Genomic DNA, 23413 nt, shown 5'->3' on the forward strand with positions numbered 1-23413 from the left:
AAAACCACAGTCAAGAAGTTTATTAACCCTTCAGGTGCTTCACAGGAGTTAATGGAATGTGAAAGGGAAAAATTAACATTTAACTTTTTTCACAAAAATGTAATTTTAGACTAATTTTTTTTTACTTTCACAAGGGTAACCGGAAAAAATTAACCCCAAAATTTAGAACGCAATTTCTCCTTAACATGCCGATACCCAATAAATGGAGAAAAAAAAACCACTGTTTAGGTGCATGGTAGAGCTCGTAAGAGAAGGAGCGGAGTTTGACTTTTTCAACGCAAAATTGGCTGGAATTGAGATCGGACACCATGTCGCGTTTGGAGAGCCCCTGATGCGCCTAAACAGTGGGAAAAAAAACATGTGACCCCATTTTGGAAACTAGACCCCATAATATGTGCCTAAACAGTGGCAATGCCCAACAAGTGCCCCTTTTTGGAACTAATCTACTGCTTCCTGGTATGTGAATTTTATAATGAAGTGGCATACGCGAGTTGTGTTTGTCAGGTTGTCATACGTCAGTTGTGCAAGTCAGAAATGAATTTAATAGTGCATGTGGTACAATCTGAAGCATTCATTCATACACAGGCCAGGTTTATTGGGGCAGGTGTCGCATTGATAAATGTGTCCTTGGACAATCCCCTTTTGTAGTACACTCGGCACCTCTTTTGCGACTTACCTGTTTTTCCCCACTTTGAGGGACCTCCCCCCCCGGGAAATGTTGTCCTGGCATGATACGAGCACATTCAGTTCCGGAAATACTGGGGCCCGCTCCTTCCTGATCTCCAAAGATTAAGGCCTTGATCACTACCTCCTGGAACTGAAGGTACGTCGTAGGGGTCTGGCCTGCACATTGTGACAGCAGGAAAGTATTGAGCATTGCGATCTGTATGATGTGGACGGCCAGATTCTTGTACCACAACTTGGCCTTTCTCAAAGCACTGCAAGGCTGGAGGAGTTGATTAGAGAGATCAATGCCCCCCCAGGTTTTTGTTGTACCCCAGTACAGTCCGGTTTGCAGACCTGTGCAGAGGTACTTTGTACAGTGCTGAGGGCGCTGCCATCACCATGGATGCTGGTCAAGAAAAAGACATCCCTCTTGTCCTTGACTACCAGCAGGTGGTCACTACATTGGGCTCTGCTGTAACCCCTTCTGAACAGCTGCCCAATTAGTGTTTTCGGGAAGTCTCTCTGATTTTTGCAGACAGTAATGCAGGCTGCTGTACCTTGCACAGAGAGGGATTTAAAGAGAGGTATTTGAAGAGTGGGATGCTGGTAAAAAAAAGTTATTCATGTAGAGTTGATAACCTTTAACAATATTCCCACTCACTCGCAGGACAGGGGGATATTTAATCCAGGTGTACTTCCCTTCATAAACTCTATACCTGTTGGTGTACCCTGAGGTACTCTCACACAGCTTATAGTTTAATTCCGTACCCGGCCCTCTTACTGAGCAGTTACTGACGGAATTAGAGCCTCCCCTTGAAATGAATTAAGGACTCATCCATGCAGACATGTACACTTCAGCAAACTTTTTGTAGAAGTGTTCGATGACCAGCCGAACTTTGAACAGACGGTCAAAGTTGGGGTCTATTTCTGTGATGCCAGAGGTGTTAAACTTGATTCAGGATTGTGTTACAAAATAAAGAATTGGTGGCTCATAATTTTCTGGGGCCATACGGAGTCAGTAATGGGGGGTGCTGGTTCATCTGTCCTGGGACGCCTGCGTGGCGGTTCAGCAGCATCTCAGGAGCAAGATGAAGAGGATGACGAATCTGAAAAATAAAGAAATCTGGGATCCTCTCCATCGCTATCAGTGACAGAGACAAGGAAAGCATATGAAGTCAACAAGAAAAAGGAAAGCATATGCCTCATCCACTAAATAGTGCCTTTTAGGACGAGCGGGATGACATTTTTTTTACGTATGTGGTATTTATGTCAGTACTTTTTTTTTTTTTTTTTTAAAGTCTGTGTGATATTGCTTTGTGTAAACTTTTTTTTGTTTGAAAAGAAAAAGCTAAAAGAAAAACAGCAGCAACCAGGAAAAAAGAAGTCAGTGAAAATAAAAGTGTAAAACACCAGGCACGAGCTTGGATGAGTGAACTGCGTCACTAATCAAAGCTTCAAAGCTCGGTCGGTGGCTACTGGATGTGCGCACAGAGGTGATGCAAAGGGAGGTAGAGGGGGGTAAAAAGTGTTGGAAGGGGGGGGGGGGGGGGGGAGAGGGGGATTGGCGTGGATGAGGAGAGATAGGGTAGGAATCAAGGATCAAAACACTTACACTTGTTGTCTTTCTTCTATCTTGTCTTGTTCTCGGTTCTTCAGCAAGAATTGTGCCGTCACAGACTTCTGTGGCACCACAAGGCCCAGCACAGCACAGATCCTGTAGAGTGACCGCTCTGCAGAAATCCTCAGCTATTGTGAGGACCTGTGGGAGGTCAGACAGGTCACACCGCTGCTGTGCCCTGTCATTGGTGCGATCGATGGCATTGATCGCACCATACATAGCTGGCCCTGGTGATGCTGGCGTTGCCAGGCAACAGCCTAGGATCGGTTGTCTCACAGCTCCGATCCTAGGCCGGTCTTCACGCGGTCACACCACAGCTGTGCTCTGTGATTGGCGTTATCGATGTAATCGATCACGCCAGAGTGGGTTCAGCGTTGCCAGGCAACAGCCTAGGGTCAGTGCTCTTGGAGCACCGATCGTAGGCTGGGACATCAGTGTTTCAGGCAATCTGACTGCCTGAAACACTTAGAAATGCTCAATTCTGAACAGCCAATCACAATGATCGTGGTTACGGGAGGACAGCGACACCCCCCAGGAGGACGGTGCTGAAATTTTAATGCGATCACCGTGACTTCGGTTGCAGTGTCGCATTAAAAAAGGTGATGTAATATTCCGTCCATGGTCAAATAGGCCCAGGTCACATGGACGGAACATCACGTCCGATATCAGAAAGGGGTTAAAAATAAATATTAGGAAACTGTACATTTCTCCCCATATTTAGATATAACTCATGATTTAGAACGAATTCACATGAGCGTGAATTTTGAGGCCAATCCCATTCGTAAATCAAGGACACATTGTGTGGTTGGCTCCGTGCTCTCGTAAAACTAAACTATGTAAATAAAATGTAGCAAAATTAGTAGAATTAAAAAGCAAATATCATGAAAGATGAAATCCTAGTCTCATGGGGGAAGGGGTAGAATGAACACATAGGTTATGTTCATCATAAGCTTCCCTAAATTTGCCTTTCCTTTATTACAAAAGCCATTAGTAACAGATATGAAATGAATGCTGCACTTTATGATCACAGCATTGTGTTACCATGGAAATGTGTGACATCATTCTATCGTCAAGGCAACAACTCCAGCTACCTTATAAGTCATTCTCCGAGCACTGGACATGGATTGCTGTTGATGCAACCGTAGATCTCTTACCTTAATAGTTTAAAATAATTCCTAGATCTAAACACATTGAAAAGTAGGCTAGCCAGGAATATGTAGAAATGAATAGTGTGTGATGCACGGCCATCAGCAACCTCAAACAGCGCTACACACCGAGGGAAAAGCATTCTACGGCATAAATCGCGCCTCCTGTTACCATGGAAACAGAAGCTTCTATAAATCTCACTCCGTCGCTGTGGAAACTGCGATAGATCTTCCCCGTTTCATCCATTACCTGTATTGCAGTATGAACTATTCAAGTCACATTCGGGAACCGTTCAACACTACTGGCACCAAGCGGTAGAGAACTCATCCAGGATGCAGATGGTGGCAGTTTGGTTAAAAGCCATGTTGGGATTAGTCAATAAGCAGTCATAAATTTTCATTTTACTGATCTCAAAAGAGGTTTTAAAATCATCAGTTTCCAGCAGCATGGCGCCGTCAACCCTGAATCTATGGACACGAAACACTCAAACATGTATCATGTAATAATGCTTCACGGGAAATTTAAAAAACATTATATATACAGTACAGGCCAAAAGTTTGGACACACCTCATTTCAAGATTTTTCTGTATTTTCATGACAATGAAAATTGTACATTCACACTGAAGGCATCAAAACTATGAATTAACACATGTGGAATTATATACTTAACAAAAAGTGTGAAACAACTGAAAATATGTCTTATATACTAGGTTCTTCAAAGTAGCCATCTTTTGCTTTGATGACTGCTTTGCACACTCTTGGCATGCTCTTGATGAGCTTCAAGAGGTAGTCACCGGGAATGGTTTTCACTTCACAGGTGTGCCCTGTCAGGTTTAATAAGAGGGATTTCTTGCCTTATAAATGGTGCTGGGACCATCAGTTGTGTTGTGCAGAAGTCTGGTGGATACACAGCTGATAGTCCTACTGAATACACTGTTAGAATTTGTATTATGGCAAGAAAAAGGCAGCTAAGTAAAGAAAAACGAGTGGCCATCATTACTTTATGAAATGAAGGTCAGTCAGTCCGAAAAATTGGGAAAACTTTGAAAGTGCCCCCAAGTGCAGTTGCAAAAACCATCAAGCGCTACAAAGAAACTGGCTCACATGAGGACCTCCCCAGGAAAGGAAGATCAAGAGTCACCTCTGCTTCTGAGGATAAGTTTATCCGAGTCACCAGCCTCAGAAATTGCAGGTTAACAGCAGCTCAGATTAGAGACCAGGTCAATGCCACACAGAGTTCTAGCAGCAGACACATCTCTACAACAACTGTTAAGAGACTTTGTGCAGCAGGCCTTCATGGTAAAATAGCTGCTAGGAAACCACTGCTAAGGACAGGCAACAAGCAAAAGAGACTTGTTTGGGCTAAAGAACACAAGGAATGGACATTAGACCAGTGGAAATCTGTGCTTTGGTCTGATGAGTCCAAATTTGAGATCTTTAGTTCCAAATACCGGGTCTTTGTGCAACGCAGAAAAGGTGAACGGATGGACTCTACATGCCTGGTTCCCACCGTGAAGCATGGAGGAGGAGGTGTGATGGTGTGGGGGTGCTTTGCACATGACACTGTTGGGGATTTATTAAAAATCGAAGGCATACTGAACCAGCATGGCTACCACATCTTGCAGCTGCATGCTATTCCATCTGGTTTGCGTTTAGTTGGACCATCATTTATTTTTCAACAGGACAATGACCCCAAACACACCTCCAGGCTGTGTAAGGGCTATGTGACCAAGAAGTAGTGATGGGGTGCTATGCCAGATCACCTGGCCTCCAGAGTCACCAGACCTGAACCCAATCGAGATGGTTTGGTGTGAGCTGGACCGCAGAGTGAAGGCATAAGGGCCAACAAGTGCTAAGCATCTCTGGGAACTCCTTCAAGATTGTTGGAAGACCATTCCCGGTGACTACCTCTTGAAGCTCATCAAGAGAATTCCAAGAGTGTGCAAATCAGTCATCAAAGCAAAAGGTGGCTACTTTGAAGAACCTAGAATATAAGACATAAATTCAGTTGTTTCACACTTTTTTGTTAAATATATAATTCCACATGTGTTAACTCATAGTTTTGATGCCTTCAGTGTGAATGTACAATTTTCATTGTCATGAAAATACAGAAAAATTTTGAAATGAGAAGGTGTGTCCAAACTTTTGGTCTGTACTGTATATCTGGCTCTAAAATCTGAGCCAAAGGGTGAATCTGTAAACCACAGGGTGGGTTATACTGCCTCCTATTTATTTCATAAGTTGGAACAATGTTATCTGCACATATACATGGACGGCACTAGACTTCATATACCATGGCGTGTGGTATTCAAACATATGGATCATGTGTACACAGTGTCATTGGATAAAAGTAAGGCAACATATCCCTATGTACATACTTGTGGCAATGGAAAAATGATTGAAGTGGGACTGGTACAAGTGAAGTGGTTGAATATAAAAGGAACATATGGGAGAGACCCATTGCATAGATGCTTAATATTTAATAATACTTCTTCCGAAAAAGTAAATGTTCTAGAATCAGCATCAGGTTCAGAACCTGCATATCAGTGTCAATAGAATAAAACTTGGAGCTTTTAACCCTTACAGACAGATTCTTCAGTCTTGCCTACGACAACCAGGATATTTTGTCATGCAGCTTATACCTAGGAGATAAGGAACAGGAAAGGCTCTAGTCTACTTTATCAAAGACACAATAAGCTCATATAGTCAGAATATCCTCAAAGCAGCATTTATTTCATCCACATAATTCCAAAACATTTATATTGGTGTCTGGCATTTTATTGGCATCCATCATAACAGGCTAATACACACTGTGCAGATGCAGTCAGTCCTGAGAAGGCCTGGCCCACACAAGGCTTACAACCAAATAATGAGGCCCTTGAAAATTTACCTTAATAATTAAAACGATTAGAGAAAAAAAAAAAAAAAGGAGAAGAGAAGAAGACAGGTACTTTCAGGGCATTCAAACTCATAAGAAGTGCAGTTATCACGACATACGTAAGTTAAAAGGGCAAATAGAAACTTCACAAAGCACACATTGAAAAAACGTCTATTAGCTAACAAAAACAGGCAGACCCCCCATCCTCCACTTACGGGATCTGCAATCAATCACAGCCTTAACTGTGAGGTGCCTCCACGAACAGAAAGAAAGCAGGAGTCCTTTACATGCACAGGGAATGCTGCACAAATGGAAACTAGAACCAGTTTCGTTACAAAATAAAACGGGACCACTTTGCATCGTTCCAGCCCGTATGTGCCCTATCGGCAAGGAGAGCGCGGGCGCCTCTCTGTAACTGCAGCTTCCCTAATCCCCTGATCTATGCGAGGGCAGCCCGAGAAACGGCTGATGCACCAACGCAATCCAGCAATGCCCAAGAGGACGCCACGGTAACCCGTCTCCCCGGGCACGTAGCAATATGAGCAGTTGTGCCAATGATACGGATATGATAAGCACAGGAACATGTCAGGGGAAGCGGTGGGGGTGGCATGTGGTGGAGGGGAGCGGATAGGTTATGGGCTGTAGCAAGACGCAAAACCCTCTTTAATTATTGCCTTCTCCGGTCTCTTCATCTTGCTGATCACTTGTCCAAAGGGTCAGGTTGTCACGCAGGAGCTGCATGATGAGGGTGGAGTCCTTGTAGGAATCCTCATTTAGCGTGTCCAGCTCAGCGATCGCATCATCAAAGGCCTGCTTGGCAAGGAGACAAGCCTGTTCTGGGTTTCCCTGTATCTCATAATAGAAGACAGAGAAATTTAGAGCCAGGCCTAGACGGATGGGGTGAGTTGGCTGCATGTGTTCCTTGCTGATCTCAAAGGCCTCCTTATAGGCAGCTTCAGATGCTGAGGTCACGCTTTGCTTCCTGTCTCCAGATCCCACTTCTGACAGATACCGATAGTAATCCCCCTTCATCTTTAGGTAGAAAACTTTGCTTTCATACTGGAAGTCATTGCAATTCTTGATGAGAAACTTGTCAAGCAGTGAGAGAACTTCACTACATACTCCTTCCAACTCGGCCTCTATCTTCTCTCTGTAAGCCTTCACCTTCTCCAGCTTCTTCTCATTCCCATCAGCCAAGGTCTTCTGCTCGATGCTGCTTATTACTCGCCAGGAAGATCTTCTGGCACCGACAACATTCTTGTAGGCCACGGATAGCAAGTTCCGATCCTCATTAGATAACGGCTCATTAAGTTCTGTCACCTGCAGAGAAGGGCGAAACGATCAGATCATCAGGTGATGGCAAACATAGAAACTGGTAAATGTGGAAAAGGCATGGGCAGCTCATCACACCGGGAGCTATACATCGGCAACAATAATCACCACACCTGGAGATATACCTCAGCAATAATCACACCTGAAGATATACCTCGGCCACAATAATTATCACACCTGAAAATGTACCTCGGACACAATAATCATCACACCTGGAGATATACCTCGGCCACAATAATCATCACACCTGAAGATGTACCTCGGCCACAATAATCATCACACCTGAAGATGTACCTCGGCCACAATAATCATCACACCTGGAGATATACCTCGGCCACAATAATCATCACACCTGGAGATATACCTCGGCCACAATAATCATCACACCTGAAAATGTACCTCGGCCACAATAATCATCACACCTGGAGATATACCTCAGCAATAATCACACCTGGAGCTATACCTCTGCCACAATAATCATCACACCAGGAGCTATACCTCGGCAACAAGAATCCTTACACCTGAGCTATACCTCGGCCACAATAATCATCACACCTGGAGCTATACCTCGGCAATAATCATCACACCTGGAGCTATACCTCGGCAATAATCATTACACCTGAGCTATACCTCGGCCACAATAATCATCACACCTGGAGCTATACCTCGGCAATAATCATTACACCTGGAGCTATACCTCGGCAATAATCATTACACCTGGAGCTATACCTCGGCAATAATCATTACACCTGGAGCTATACCTTGGAAAGAATAGCATAAAAACATTAACAAACAACTAAATAAGATATAAACTAACACAAAGGTAATGTGCAGATCCGCCACATGCCCTCGGCACTGGCATCCACAACATATCCAATGTCATCGGCTAATCTGTCGGTTATACCCATAGTGCCCACACGTAACATACCAACTCCACCCTACAGCTGGCGATCCCACATACAACATGTAAGAGCAGACTCGGTGCCCATCCTGCATTATGGCTGGGTTATCCCCCAGCATGGTGCCAGCCAGGGTCATGTCACCAGAAATGTGGTGATGTGTGACAAGCACTGGTGCCACGGTCATTCATCACCTGCCCACCATGCTGCCAGCTCTGATATCAGGGGCTATCACTGCCAGTCTACTGGGCACGTCCAGCCGACACCCAGTGCACCCGCATCTGCTGCCTCTCCTCACACTCACCGATTTCATAGCTGCAGCCATATCTTCGTATCTCTCCGCCTGCTCGGCCAAACGGGCTCTCTGGAGCAACTGCTCCCGGTCCGCCATGCTGTGCCTCGGGCGGGTCTACGTGAGGTGCCGGTAGAAGTAGCGGGCTGTGCTTCCTTGCAGCCTCGTTGCGTTGCACCCGCTTGTGCTACTTGCGGCTCTGCAGCCGGGACGCAGCACTATAGATGGGCGTGTCCAGAGGGCGTGCCTTTCGTGAACATTTCTAGCTGACGTCATGAGCTATTTATAGCCACTACTATGAGCATGCGCAGTATGATTGCTGCAATGCACAGCAAAGAGGTGGAGAGCGGATGAAGCAGCGAGGGAGGGGCGGGCGGCTAATGGCAGGGGACAGACTTGGGGTCGGGACACGATTCCTCGCTGCAGACAGAGCATTAAAAATGGTCGCCTCCTAAAGATAAAGACTATGAAAAGAGAGTGCAGATAAAAACGGCTTTTATTTCCATAAATGACAACTTTCTGCTGCCTCTCCCTGACTAGGAGGTGACAGTCACATTATACACGGTGGTGACTGAGCGCCACAGGTGCTACATGGCAGCCCGGCACCTTTACTGCAGCCATGCGCCACTGCAGGAGGACTGGGAAGGAAAGGGCGCACAACGCACAAGCCCTGCGACCTTTCTGTGGCAGGCTGCCAGTACAGCACTGCCACATGAAGGCTGCACGACAACATGAGGGTTAGCAAAACATAGAAAGGGGGCCGTTGCCCATAACAACCGACCTCCAGCTCATTCCTAGAAGGCCAAGTGCAGAAATAAAAGCAGTAACCAAACTGCTTGCTACGGGCGAGTCCTCCAATGGTTCCTACAGAGCCGAACAAGGAAAAAGGGGCAGAGGTGGGCGACTAGCTAGAGGCAAACCTGTTCAATGGGAATGGAGTCTGGACATTTCCTACAACCTCCACTCCCCATAGGGGAATTCGCTGACTACAGCAGAGGCTAAAGGGGTATTCCATCTCCAAGATCCTATCCCAATATGTAGCAGGTGGAATAATATTCGCAAATTCCACCAATTAGAAATTTAGTATAGTTCTTCTAATTCACTATGTCACGTGCCCCATGTGCAGGGTATTGCAGTAGCTTAGGTATCCATGGTTACGACCACGAACAGCTAACTAACTGTCACTATATGAGTGGTCGTAACCATGGATAGCTAAGGTGCCGAAATGCCTTGCACATGGGGTACGCGACATAGCGAATCAGGAGAACTATACTACATTTCTAATTGGAGGCATTTGCTAATATTATTACACCTGCTACATATTGGGATAGGATCTTGGAGATGGGAATACCCCCTTTTAATGCCATGTGACATCAGGAAGCTTTCAGAGCAAATGGGTCCTCACAGAGGTTATGGTATCAGTCTTGCATTAGGAGATAACTTACAAAAAGAAACTTGTTTGCAGAAGCTGTGAAGGCAGACGCTCTTTATCAGATATCGGGCGTGGAGAAATGCTGCTGTATATGGGACCGGTCAGATGCCAAGGCCACGTCCAACGCCCAGCAATCGTGACATCCCTATTACCACCAGAGCATGATACTTGCAGAGAGATGGACTTGGAGGTGACCTTGTAAACTAACACCCAAAGTGCAGTGGGATCTCTCCATGGCCAATGTCAGATTGGACAGATGAGTGTCCCTACCACTAAAGTCAGACCTCTGTAGGATAGGGAACAACTTGCTGGTTTTCTGACCACTTGGATGGATCTCAAGCAATTCTGAGAACGGGACGCTGGAAAACCTGAGAGCAGAGCTCTACTCTATACATTATGAGACTGCCAAGTCTGCCGGCAGTCTGCCGAGTCCAAGCAGTCAGGCCACACGTGATCAGAAATGTATCCCCTATTTAGAGATAGGTGATAACTTGCAATTTTGGTAAAACCTCTTCCAAGGGGCTATCCAATGCCTCTTACTTCCACATTGGAAGATGAGAGGCGCAGTTTATGTGCTGTCAGTGACCACTTGCCAGGTGTAATGGATGCCCAGGAAGTGAAGAGCACGCACCCTCTTCTAGTTAATGAGACCGGTGCATTAGACTAGTCTACATCTGGCAAGCGACTGGCGCTTCTCACCTCCCAAAGTGAAAGGTGCCAGATAAGGCATGAATTTGCCAGTTTTCCTTACACAATATAGACATTGGTTAGCAAAGCAGCAGTAAAACTAGTACCTTGTGTACGTCATCTCCTAAATCACATCTATACATCAGCTAAAATCAAGCATAATATCAGCTTCAGCAAAGAAGTTCAGGGTTCAATCATATTCATCTTCTCCAGGCAGCTGGCCCAAAAGGCGGAAAGTCTGTTATCACGGTTGGCACAAAAGTCAGTAAAGTCCTTTAGCAAGCGGTCAGCAAAACGTTCATCTCCAGTGCCACTTGAGCGCCAGGTCTTAGTGAGCATAGTGTTACAGGCCCAGTTGTATCCTATTCTTTCTTCTCCAAATGGGTTTTGTGTTGAGGAACTTGTAGAATTTCTTCTACGTCTTTGTTGGCCAGAAGTATATTTTCGCCTAGAATATGGTAGTTGTATAAACACAGTACCTTGGAAGGATACAAATAACAAAAAAAATGACTGGTTAGAAGAAACAACTGAACAGCAGATGCAAATGGCGATCTTATCTAAACTCCTTAACAGCCTATGACGTACATTCTTGTCATAGTTCGCTAAGGAAGGTATGACTGTTTAATACATGCAGATTCAGGCTGTGCAACATAGACAGCATTTTCCTGTAAGGCTATGTAGGCACGCTGCATTTCTGCAGTTCTTTAAAAATGCAAATTAAAAGATTTTTTTACAGTACCAGCAAAAGCCATGAGATTTAAGAAATCTTATGCACACAATTGTTTTTTTTTTCCACGACTGCATGGGAAAACTGCTCCGTTTGTTTTAAACTGCAGCATGTCACTTCTTGCACCATTTGGTGAAAAATGGTGCAAGAAGTGACATGCTGCAGTTTAAAACAAACGGGGCAGTTTTCCCATGCAGTCGTGGAAAAAAAAACAATTGTGTGCATAAGATTTCTTAAATCTCATGGCTTTTGCTGGTACTGTAAAAAATCTTTTAATTTGCATTTTTAAAAAACTGCAGAAATACAACGTGGCATTAGCATTTTTGCTAAGCTTTTGCACTTACTCATTGCTTTCTAACAGTTTTTGCAGTGTTTTGGTGAAAAAAACCACAGATATAGCAGGATGTAAAACCCATTTATTTTTGTTTTTTTTCCCCAAGTTTAAAGCATTCCTTCAGCACAGAATGACTTAAAACCAAGTACAAGCACTCGGTGCTTCATGGCAGGGACAAAAATCTATATACACCTTCACACCTACGTGTTTTCCCCTCTATTTCCACCCTTCTCTGGCTCTATAAAGTCAGAGCTGTTATTCAAAGAGGGAGGCAGAGATAGAGGTAAAACAAGCAGGTGGCAAAATGTATATAAATGTTTGGCTCCGCAGTGATGTACTGAGCAGCAGGACTTAGTTTGAACAGTCATTCTGTGCTGACAGAGTCCCTTTAAACCATGTCTTGGGTATCCTCACATGAGCATGGATGTTATCACTACTTTAATGAAGCTGTACTAATATGTGTGGGAAGTAAACAATGTCTAACCAAATCAATGCTGTACCAATGTGTAAAACAATGCCTGACCAAAACAACTTACCCCACTGTTTTTACACTTGCAATTGTATATATTTTTTGTATATTTTTTCATGAACGCGTCGAACCTTCGTTCACGGCTGCACTTCATACATGAATCCAGCTCTTTTTTAATTCAGAATAGTCACTAACTTAGATCCAATCACTGTAGGTTAACCATTTAAATGCTGCTGTCTATCTCTGAATGACGCCTTTGCCAGCAAACACCATCTCTCATTGACCCCCTCCCCTGACACGTTTGTGAGGAAACAATGGGTTACCAAGACAGGCAATGGCTCCAAGTTAAGCTAAAAAAAGAAAAAAAATTTAAATATAGAAAAATGTACTATATAAAGATGTTAATCAACCCCACATTTATCCTTCGTCAAAAAATTAAAAGCATATTTTGTTCTGTCATGTACAGAAAAGTCCAATCTATTTAAAAGAAAAATCATTTAAATTGTATTTTATATGATAAAACCCTCCCTCCCCCCCAAAAAATGGAACACTAGAATTGCAAATTTGTCAGTGTACGTACACCCCCCACAAGAAAAGGAAAAGAAACAAAAAGCAATTAAAAGGTCATATCTATCGAAAAACGATATCCATAACAATGTCAGGTCAGAGAACTAAAAAAAAAAAACAAGCCTTCAGCCATCTCCATGGATGGAAAAAATGAAAAAGTTATAGTTATGGGTCTCAGCAAATGGTGATGCAAATAATTGTTTTCTCCACTTTTACAAATGTTGGTTTTTGTTTTTTTTAACATTAAAAAGGATTTTAAAAAACTGAACAAGAATGGTATTGCCGTAACCGTACTGACCAGGAGAATAATGTTGGCAGGTCATTTTTACTATACAATGAAAGCTGTAAAAATACAAAACTCCTAAACATTGGTGCAACTGCTTTTTTTTTTTTGGGACATTTAGACAACACTTGGAATTTTTTTTTCCTGTTTTCCAGTACTCTGTATAGTAACATGAATAGTGTCATTCAAAACTTTAACTAGTCCCGGAAAAAACAAACCCTCATACGCCCGCGTCAACGAAAAAAAAACAAGAAAATGTTATGGTTCTTGGAACAAGGGAAGGAAGAAAAAAAAAAAATAAAGTCTAAAACCAAACACGATTGCTTTTCCTCACATGGTTAATTTACCTGTGACATGGATATACTGTGGCCTATTCTCAGATGGAAAATTGAATGCCGATGCAGAATATTTATCTTGAATGAAGCCAAATCTACAGGATAAAAAAAAATGTAATGTAGCACCGAAGGGAAAAGGTTAAAGGGTGTCAGATGAAAGAACAGGTAAACGGTACCGTGATGCAATCACTTCTTGTAGAAGGTGCATTCGCTCCCAATACGTCTCTGGTTCAAAACCTGAAAAAACATAAAGAAGAAGTAGGAATGATCCCCTTCACTTTCAACTCTTCTTAATATAGCACATACTGTATGCAAATTGCTGTGGTTATTTGTGCTGTCTCTTCTGATAGCAGCATAGGGTAGATCTAGGAACACAGAGTGTGGGGATAAAGTTTGATAGCATTTGCTGTAGGGCTTTTTCTGCTCCAATGATGATTGACAGCTTTTTCCTGTCTAATCTCGGGTATCGATTAGCGCCTGGGGGCTGGAAACCAGATGCATATGCTCACTCATTAAGTCCAACCAACATTTAAAAAGCTTTTGGTCCAGGACTCCACGGTGACCCACTGATAGCACACAAGCTCCCTGACATTAGAAAGCAGTGAGATGTTGTGCAATTGAAATTTTTTTGCAACAATTGCAATTTTTTTTTCTTCAGTTACAGTCACAAGTTATAAGTCACTGCAAATCCCTGCTGCTTTATAATTAAAAAAAGAAAAGCATATACAATGAAACTATATACAAGAGCTTCTCACTAAATTAGAATATCATCAAAAAGGGGTAATTTGTTTCAGTTCTTCAATATAAAAAGAAAAATTTGTATATTATATAGAGTCATTACAATCAGAGTGATGTATTTAAAGTGTTTATTTCTGTTAATGTTGATGATTATGGCTTACAGCCAGTGAAAAGCCAAAAGTCATTATCACAGTAAATTAGAATACTTTATAACACCAGCTTGAAAAATGATTTTAAAATCCGAAATGTTGGCCTACTGAAATGTATGTTCAGTGAATGCACTCAATACTCGGTCGGGGCTCATTTTGCATCAATTACTGCATCAATGCAGCGTGGCATTGTGGCCATCAGCCTGTGGCACTGCTGAGGTGTTATGGAAGCCCAGGTTGCTTTTATACAGCCTCAAAGCTCATCTGCATTATTCAGTCTGGTGTCTCTCATCTTCCTCTTGATAATACCCCATAGATTCTCTATGGGGTTAAGATCAGGCGAGTTTGCTGGCCAATCAAGCACAGTGATACTGTTGTTTTTAAACCAGGTATTGGTACTTTTGATAGTGTGGACAGGTGCCAAGTCCTGCTGGAGAATTAAATTTCCATCTTCAAACAGCTTGTTGGCAGAGAGAAGAATGAATTGATCTAAAATTTCCTGGTAGACTGCTGTGCTGACTTTGGTCTTGATAAAACACAGTGGACCTACACCAGCAGATGACATGGCTCCCCAAACCATCACTGATTGTGGAAACTTCACACTAGACCTCAAGCAGCTTGGATTGTGTCCCTCTCCACTCTTCCTCCAGACTCAAGGACCTTGATTTCCAAATTGAATACAAAATGTACTTTTATCTAAAAACAGCACATTGGACCACTGAGCAACAGTCCAGTTCTTTTTGTCCTTGGCTCAGGTAAGATGCTTCTGGCGTTGTCTATTGGTCATGAGTGGCTTGACACAAGAAATGCAACACTTGTAGTCCATGTCCTGGATACGTCTGTGTGGTGGCTCTTGAAGCAATGACTCCAGCAGCAGTCCACTCCAGAGTCCACCATATTTTTGAATGGCCTTTTCTTATCAATCCTTTCAAGGCTGCGGTTATCCGGGGTGCTTGTGCACCTTTTTCTACCACACTTTTCCCTTCCACTCAACTTTCTGTTAATATGCTTGGATACAGCACTCTGTGAACAGCCAGCTTCTTAAGAAATGACTTTTTGTGGCTTACTCTCCTTGTGGAGTGTATCAATGACTGCCTTCTGGTCATTGTCAAGTCCGCAGTCTTCCCCATGATTGTGGAGCCTACTGAAATAGACTAAGGGACCTTTTTAGGTGTTTTTTGTTATTCTAATTTACAGAGATAATGACTTTTGGGTTTTCATTGGCAGTAAGCCATAATCATCAACATTAACAGAAATAAACACTTGAAATAGATCACTGTTTGTAATGACTATAATATAGGAGTTTCACATTTTGTATTGATGAACTAAAATAAATAAACTTTTTGATGATATTATAATTTTGTGAGAAGTACTTGTAGATCCTGAGCCCAGTGTCCCCAGCTGTATTCCATGTTTCCCTGAAGGCATATATAGTTATAGCGTTCTTAATATGACCGTTTATATTCTTATACTACCCATTTAATCACTAGTCACTGGGTCACTAGTGTTTATTGATGATGCGACTTACGACAGAAGCAGCCGGATGAATTCTGAAGTGTACAGAGCTATACTTTCTGCTCAGATTCAACCAAATGCCAAAAAGGTTGATTGGACGGTGCTTTAGGGTATGTTTCCATGTGGCTTATTTGCTGCACAGAGCTGAAATCACGAAGCTTCAGTCACTGTCCAAATATTTATGTACCTGACTAAGTATATATCCATATATATATATATATATATTTATAATGCTTGCTAATAGAAACAGAGTGACATTATGGCAGTATTCCACACATCAGTTGTGGTACTGGTACAATTACACCTGATTTTGACCTAATCCGAAAGCAAAAATAAAATTGGCAGACACAACCACCGTTGTTAAAGTGGCCGTTTTCAATCAATTCTGGTGGGGATGCGAAACCAGGTATCCCCACTGATCAGCTGATGTGATCATTTGTGGAACGCCACAGCACAGCTCCGTGAACTGTTTAGTGGCCGAAGTGAGGTACTGCAGATTCACTCACATTCATTTGAATAGGAGCAGATCTGTAGTGCTCGGCTACTATATAGTTGATGGAGCTGTGCTGTGCAGCAGATCGGTGAGGATGCCAGTTGTCACACTTCCCCCAAACTGATATTGATGACCTATCCTAAGAATAGTTCATAGATATAAATGTAGTGAATAACCCCTTAAAGATAAGTACAGCTAGCACGAGCAATGAGGTCTGTTAGGGTGTTTGAATATTGAGGGGGTCTTTTTTAAGTGTCTTTTGGAGCTGGTCTGCTCAAAAAAGACCTGAAATAAAATCGCTCAAAAAATGATTCAATGCTCTTCCTATTAATTTCTATTTGAAAATAACCTGTGGTTCATAGTGTCAGCCTGTTGATTGAGTTTAATTAGTGTCAAGTTTTCTGAAATGCAAAGCTTTTTAAAGAAATGACCTGTTAATTCTTCGGGTATTTTACACTACAAAGAGGCTCCACATTTTACAATAGAAGTCAATGGGAAAGCTGCAGAAGCACCAGAAAGACATTGTTTTTGAGCGGTGCATGCATCATAAAACGCTAAAGTGTTATTCATAGCATAATTCCGGTAATAAACAAAAAAAGTGAGAAAATCACCCACAAAACACGCTAAAAAAAGTTTAAAAAAAACCCAAAACGCTTCATGAAAAAAATGTAAGAGTATGTGCAGATGATCAGTAAACGCTGCGGGTTGGACACTGCGTACTTGTGCAGCGTCCAGATGTTACAGCATAGTGAATGGGATTTCAAGAAATCTCACGGCTCACCCACGGAGATGGACATGCGGCACGTCTCTACAGACTGCAGCATGTCAATTTCTCTTGCGGAGACGCTAGTCTCCACAAGCGAAATGTCACCAATAGAATGTATTGGAGGTGGTGAATCCGCATGGTTCAGTGAACACATAACGATTCACCTGCGTTCAATAGCCGGCAGCGCTGAATACAGAGCGGGGGGACAGTAGAGGTACCTCTGGTACTGACTGACAGCTGACCCTAATGCCGAGCCAGTCCCAGCCATGGCCAGGGTACATGGTTACAGCTCTATTATCAGAGCAGTGACTGAACAAGTGCCAGCGTCGCCTCCGTGACTGAAACCAGAACGCTATGTTGCTGTGTTCAGCTACGTGCAGGCGCCAGGCATGTTAGCAATGCTATTAACCTGAAGATTAAACCCCATATCAGCAGGTCAGTAGCGTTTTTTTTCTGTTGACAGGTTCCGTTTAACTTCTTAACAAGCACGTGAATGTAGCAGATTTATGGAGTGAGCTCTGGAGAGGATCCTACCCCATTCACAGTGGTTGATGGCTAGGTTATTCAGCCATCATCTTCGAACAGCCACGGGTGGAGTTAAGCTCTGCCCACTGCTGGCGATATGTTAAATGCCTTTTAATCTATGACAGCGGCAATCACAGCAAGCAGCCCATGGCTGTGACATTCCACCTATCCTCAGAAAAATTATTAACGGCACTCCAGAGGGGATAGATGAGTGGGTGAGTAGGGTTTCAATCTGTATCAGTAGTTGTAATGAAACTCGCCACTCAAAAGGATATGTTGCAAAACTAGGTGAATTTATTTACAGTCCATAGATCAACAGCTAGTGGATAACGTTTCTGTCCACATGGACCTTCAGCAGATAAATGCTGTGTTGTTGAAGTGGAAGATGAGTAGTCAATACTCATAGGGGATGACAATTTAAACGGTCTGAAGGTGGTAAGAGGTATGTTTAGGCTGAGGTGTGGATCACGGAGTGCTGATGATTTGCCATGGCAGCCAGAGCTCCACTGAAGAGCTCTATGATTGCTATGATCGTGCGCCTAAGACAACCAGCCTTTCGGTGGATTTCATAGGAGACCATGATTTGTCCTATATACTGCAATATATATAATATATACTGTTGTATTGCAGCATATAATATAGCAGTTTGGATGGTAGCAGGTTCAAGTTGTCCAAGGGACTAAGAAAAAATGTTTTTTAAAAAAAATGAATAAAAATAAATAAAATCACCACCATTTTCCTCCATTACAAGTAAAGATATATAAAAAAAGTTAAACATTTGTTATCGCTATGTCCGTAAAGTCCGATGTATCAAGTTTTAAAATTAATTCAGCTGACTGTTAAAAGTCGAAAACCGGGACATTTTTTTTTTTTTAAAAACCAAGCATAAAAAAAGGCAGAATTGCATTTTTCCGATCATTGCAATGCCAGAACAAATGCAGTAAACAGCAATTAAAATGTTGTATCTACACCAAATTAATATCAATAAAATTTCTGCTTGTCATGCAAAAAATATTTGATTACAAAAAAAAGCTTCATCGATAGAAAAATGGAGCCATAAGCTATTTATTTATTTACCAATTTTTAATTTTACGTCACCATGTAAAGGGAACCAGTCACCTATTTTGGATGATATGAAGTAAGGCCACCACCTTTCGGGGCTGATAAACAGCATTCTACAGTGGGGAAAAAAAAGGATTTAGTCAGTGACCAATAATGCAAGTTCTCCCACTTACAAAGATGAGAGAGGCCTGTAATTGACATCATAGGTAGACCACAACTATGAAAGTCAAAATGAGAAAACAAATCCAGAAAATCATCTTGTCTGATTTGGCAAGATTTATTTTGCAAAATATGGTGGAAAATAAGTATTTGGTCACCTAAAACATGCAAGATTTCTGGCTCTCACAGATATGTAACTTCTTCTTTAAGAGGCTCCTCTGTTCTCCACTCATTACCTGTAGTAAACAGTCACACTCCAAACTCCACTATGGTGAAGACCAAACAGCTGTAGAAGGACACCTGAAACAAAATTGTAGCCCTGCACCAGGCTGAGAAGATTGAATCTGCAATAGGCAAGCAGCTTGGTGTAATGAAATCAACTGTGGGAGCAATAATAAGAAAATGGAAGACATACAAGACCACTGATAATCTCCCTTGATCTGGGGCTCAATGCAAGATCTCACCTCATGGAGTCAAAATGATCACAAGAACGGTGAGCAAAAATCCCAGAACCACATGGGAGGACCTAGTGAATGACCTGCATAGACCTGGGACCACCGTAACAAAGGCTACCATCAGTAACACTACGCAGCCAGGGTCTCAGATCCTGAGTGCCAGACGTGTCCCCCTGCTTAAGCCAGTACATGTCAAGGCCCGTCTGAAGTTTGCTAGAGAGCATTTGGATTATCAAGAAGAGTATTGGGAGAATGTCATATGGTCTGATGAAACCAAAGTAGAACTATTTGGTAGAAACAGAATGCTGAGTTGCATCCAAAGAACACCTTACCTACTGTGAAGCATGGGGGTGGCAACATCATGCTTTGGGGCTGTTTCTCTGCAAAGGGACCAGGACAACTGATCCGTGTACATGAAAGAATGAATGGGGACATGTATTGTGAAATTTTGAGTGCAAACCTCCTTCCATCAGCAAGGGCATTGAAGATGAAACGTGGATGGGTATTTGAGCATGATAATGATCCCAAGCACACTGGCAGGGCAACGAAGGAGTGGCTTCGTAAGAAGCATATGAAGGTCCTGGAGTGGCTTAGGCTACTTTCACACTAGCGTTTTTTTCAATACGTCGCAATGCGTCGTTTTGGCAAAAAACCGCATCCTGCAAAAGTGCTTGCAGGATGCGTTTTTTTCCCATTGACTAACATAAGCGACGCATTTGCGACGCATTGACACACGTCGCAACCGTCGTGAGACGGTTGCGCCGTGTTGTGGCGGTCCGCCGGGAGCAAAAAACGTTACATGTAACTTTTTTGCTGCCGACGGTCCGCCTTTTCCGACCGCGCATGCGCGGCCGGAACTCCGCCCCCACCTCCCCGCACCTCCCAATGGGGCAGCGGATGCGCTGGAAAAATGCATCCGCTGCCCCCGTTGTGCGGCACAAAGAACACTAGCGTCGGTAACCTCGGCCCGACGCACTGCGACGGGTCGAGCCCGACGCTAGAGTGAAAGTAGCCTTAGCCAGTCTCCAGATCTCAACCCTATAGAAAACCTTTGGAGGGAGTTGAAAGTCCGTGTTGCCCAGCGACAGGCCCAAAACATTACTGCTCTAGATCTGCATGGAAGAATGGGCCAACATACCACCAATAGTGTGTGCCAACCTTGTGCCAACAAAGGATATATAACAAAATATTGAGATGAACTTTTGTTAATGACCAAATACTTATTTTCCACCACAATTTGCAAAACAAATCTTGCCAAATCAGACAAGGTGATTTTCTGGATTTGTTTTCTCATTTTGACTCTCATAGTTGTGGTCTACCTATAATGTCAATTACAGGCCTCTGTCATCTTTGTAAGTGGGAGAACTTGCACAATTGGTCGCTGACTAAATACTTTTTATTCCCACTGTATAGTGCTGTATATCAGCTCCCAATTCGGCCTGTAAGAGAAGAAAAATAACTTATTACACTTGCGCCTGCAGGGCGGTCCAGTCCAAGGGGTGTTGCAGGTCTTGGTCCAGCACCTCCCATCTTCTTACGATCGCCGTCCACCTGCTTGCTTCATGTCCCTATGTCATCCACACAATCTCCCCACCATCCCACTCCTGCGCAGGCGTACTTCTCTGACCTGTTGAGGGCAAAGTACTGGAATGTGCAGGCGCTGGGAAAGGTCAAAGAACCCCGGCACCTGCGCACTGCAGTACTTTGCTCTGCCCTCAACAGGTCAGCGAAGTTCACCTGCGCAGGAGTGACTGTGTGGTGACGTGGGGACACATCATCCACATGAAGCAAGCAGGAGGACGGCGATTGTAAGAAGATGGGAGACGCCGCACCAAGACCTGTGACACCCCCTCGGACCGGACCACTCTGCAGGTGACTATAATAAAAGTTATTTTTCTTCTCTTACAGATCGCGATGGGGGCAGATATACAGTATTAAAGAATGCTGTATATCAGCCCAAAAGGTGGTGGCCTTACTTCACATTGGCCAAAACTGATGACAGGTACGCTTTAAATAAAAAAATGCAATTTGACATCACCATAACCATACTGACCTGGAGAACCATAATGCCAGGTCAATTTTACCCCACAATGAACACCATAAAAACAAACCCCCAAAAATATTTCTGTAATTGCATTTTTCTTTTTACAATTTCATCATACTTGGATTTTTTTTATTACTATGAATGTATAAATTAATGGTGTCACTCAAAAGTACAAATTGCCCTTCAAAAAAAACAAGACTTCATACGACTATGTCGGCAGAAAAATAAACATAAAATTATAGCTCTTACAAGTTGAGGAAAAAAATGAAAGTGCAAAAAAGAAACAACGACAGGTCCTTAAGGGGTTGAAGTCTAGGTGCCAAAGATCCATTACTATTTGATATAACACTGTGATGGACTGTTTCATTAGTGCTCGTTAGAGATGAGCGAACATGCTCAGATAATGTCTTATCCGAGCATCTGGGAGCGCTCGTATATTAGATCTGTATGATTTGTGGCTGTTATACAGCCTCAACACATTTGGGGATCCCCTAACAAACAGGCAATCCCCACACGTGCTGAGGCTGCCTAACATCAGCAAATCATGCAGCTGCAGGGTCTCTAACATAATATATGAGCACTCCTAGATGCTCGGCTAACACCCGAGCGTGCTCGGATAAGACATGATCCGTGGGCGTTCATTCATCACTAGTGCTCGTCACAAGGAGGACGTACAAGTGATAGATAATCCATAGAAAAAATCATCTTCTGTTTCATACCTTCAAATAGATGGTCACTCTCTGCTTTCAGCAAGCAGTTAATGTTGAGAGGAATGAAGAGTTGAGCTCGCAGTGGATCACCATACAGATAACTTGGTAAAGCAAAAGGACCCTCGAGAACTGGTACAAGGAGGAAACCACAAGAGGTAGCTTTTCTGTGCCAACCCTGAACCTACAGAGGAATGAGGAAATAAGAGTTTAATAACGGACAGGTAGCTATATATCACAAACAGAAGGAGGCTTTCACAGGCAGGTCAATCTGCTCACCATCTCAAAAAGCACCGCAGCAGTTGCTGCCATCCAGTGCAGCTTAACCTCGAAGGCAGCGGTTAGGGAGAAATTGCCATGGTAATAGCAGCTACACCACTCCAACCGGTCAGTGCGGTTGTTAACATCCACATCCAAAGTTACCGTCCTCTGTTCTGGAACAGTAGCAGCTATACAAGGCAAACATAGATCAGAATTTTTTTCTATGAAATACTATATTGCTGTCTATGATAAAGGAGAAAAAAAAAAAAAAGAAAAGGGGGAAAAAAAACACAGAAAAAAAACAAAGGCAGGAAACCAAGACAAGAGGGGAATAGCTTCATGCAGCTTACTCTATAAAGCATGCACTAACTAAAGCAAGCATGCAGGACAGCAGGCAGGCTGTAGGTTCTAATCATTATTCACAGGTCACAATTAAACATGTAAGGAGTCCAAATCAAAGCTGTCATATTCATATGGTAGAAACACCCAAAAGTGAGAGGTTAGGAAACTGGTAACAGAGCTTGTTCCAATGCTCTAGCTGGATGAATGCATTGCATGCAGGTTACATGATACCCGGTGGGGAGGAGCTGCTGGAGATGCTATTACAGCCAGTCAACCAAGAGGGGAACCAATGATATCACATGGACACAGGAATGTTGGAAGTTTTAGTCTAGTTTGCTTTCCTTCAATAGTTACATGAAATAGAGGATGTAGAAAAATGTTGGATTACAACAAAGCAGCTTTTAAAGAAGAAACGATCATACTCCAGCCTTTACTACAAATCCTTGCATCAGATCAGATGGCAGATCACCTGGACTTTCATTATCTATTAAATTGTTTATAAATGTAAAGACTAAATTTTGGTAGTGATATT

At 42.9% G+C, this 23413-nt stretch overlaps 2 protein-coding genes across 12 annotated transcripts in view; both read right to left on the reverse strand.

The window, feature by feature from the left end:
• Window positions 1-6142: 6142 nt before the first annotated feature.
• On the reverse strand, window positions 6143-9064 carry YWHAH (tyrosine 3-monooxygenase/tryptophan 5-monooxygenase activation protein eta). The gene is made up of 2 exons (XM_077294326.1): window positions 8844-9064; window positions 6143-7628 (listed from the first exon to the last, which is right to left on the reverse strand). The coding sequence occupies exons 1-2, from the start codon at window positions 8928-8930 to the stop codon at window positions 6972-6974; spliced, it is 744 nt and encodes a 247-aa protein (XP_077150441.1). The 5' UTR covers window positions 8931-9064; the 3' UTR covers window positions 6143-6971.
• A 246-nt stretch (window positions 9065-9310) lies between these two features.
• Window positions 9311-23413, reverse strand: part of DEPDC5 (DEP domain containing 5, GATOR1 subcomplex subunit) — a 171723-nt gene continuing 157620 nt past the window's right edge. For 10 of the 11 annotated variants that reach the window (XR_013223698.1, XM_077294177.1, XM_077294169.1 and 7 more), the window contains 5 exons: window positions 22558-22727; window positions 22291-22462; window positions 13842-13902; window positions 13678-13760; window positions 9312-11429 (listed from right to left, as the gene is read on the reverse strand). Coding sequence is in view for 10 of the 11 variants with exons in the window: in XM_077294177.1 (XP_077150292.1) it covers window positions 11134-11429; window positions 13678-13760; window positions 13842-13902; window positions 22291-22462; window positions 22558-22727 (782 nt within the window). In the remaining variant the exon portion in view is untranslated. Of the gene's footprint in view, window positions 11430-13677; window positions 13761-13841; window positions 13903-22290; window positions 22463-22557; window positions 22728-23413 lie in introns of all 11 variants that reach the window. The other variant, XM_077294210.1, reaches the window with a different exon arrangement.

This window comes from Ranitomeya variabilis, chromosome 1 (assembly GCF_051348905.1).
Source record: "Ranitomeya variabilis isolate aRanVar5 chromosome 1, aRanVar5.hap1, whole genome shotgun sequence".
Classification (NCBI taxonomy): Eukaryota; Metazoa; Chordata; class Amphibia; order Anura; family Dendrobatidae; genus Ranitomeya; species Ranitomeya variabilis.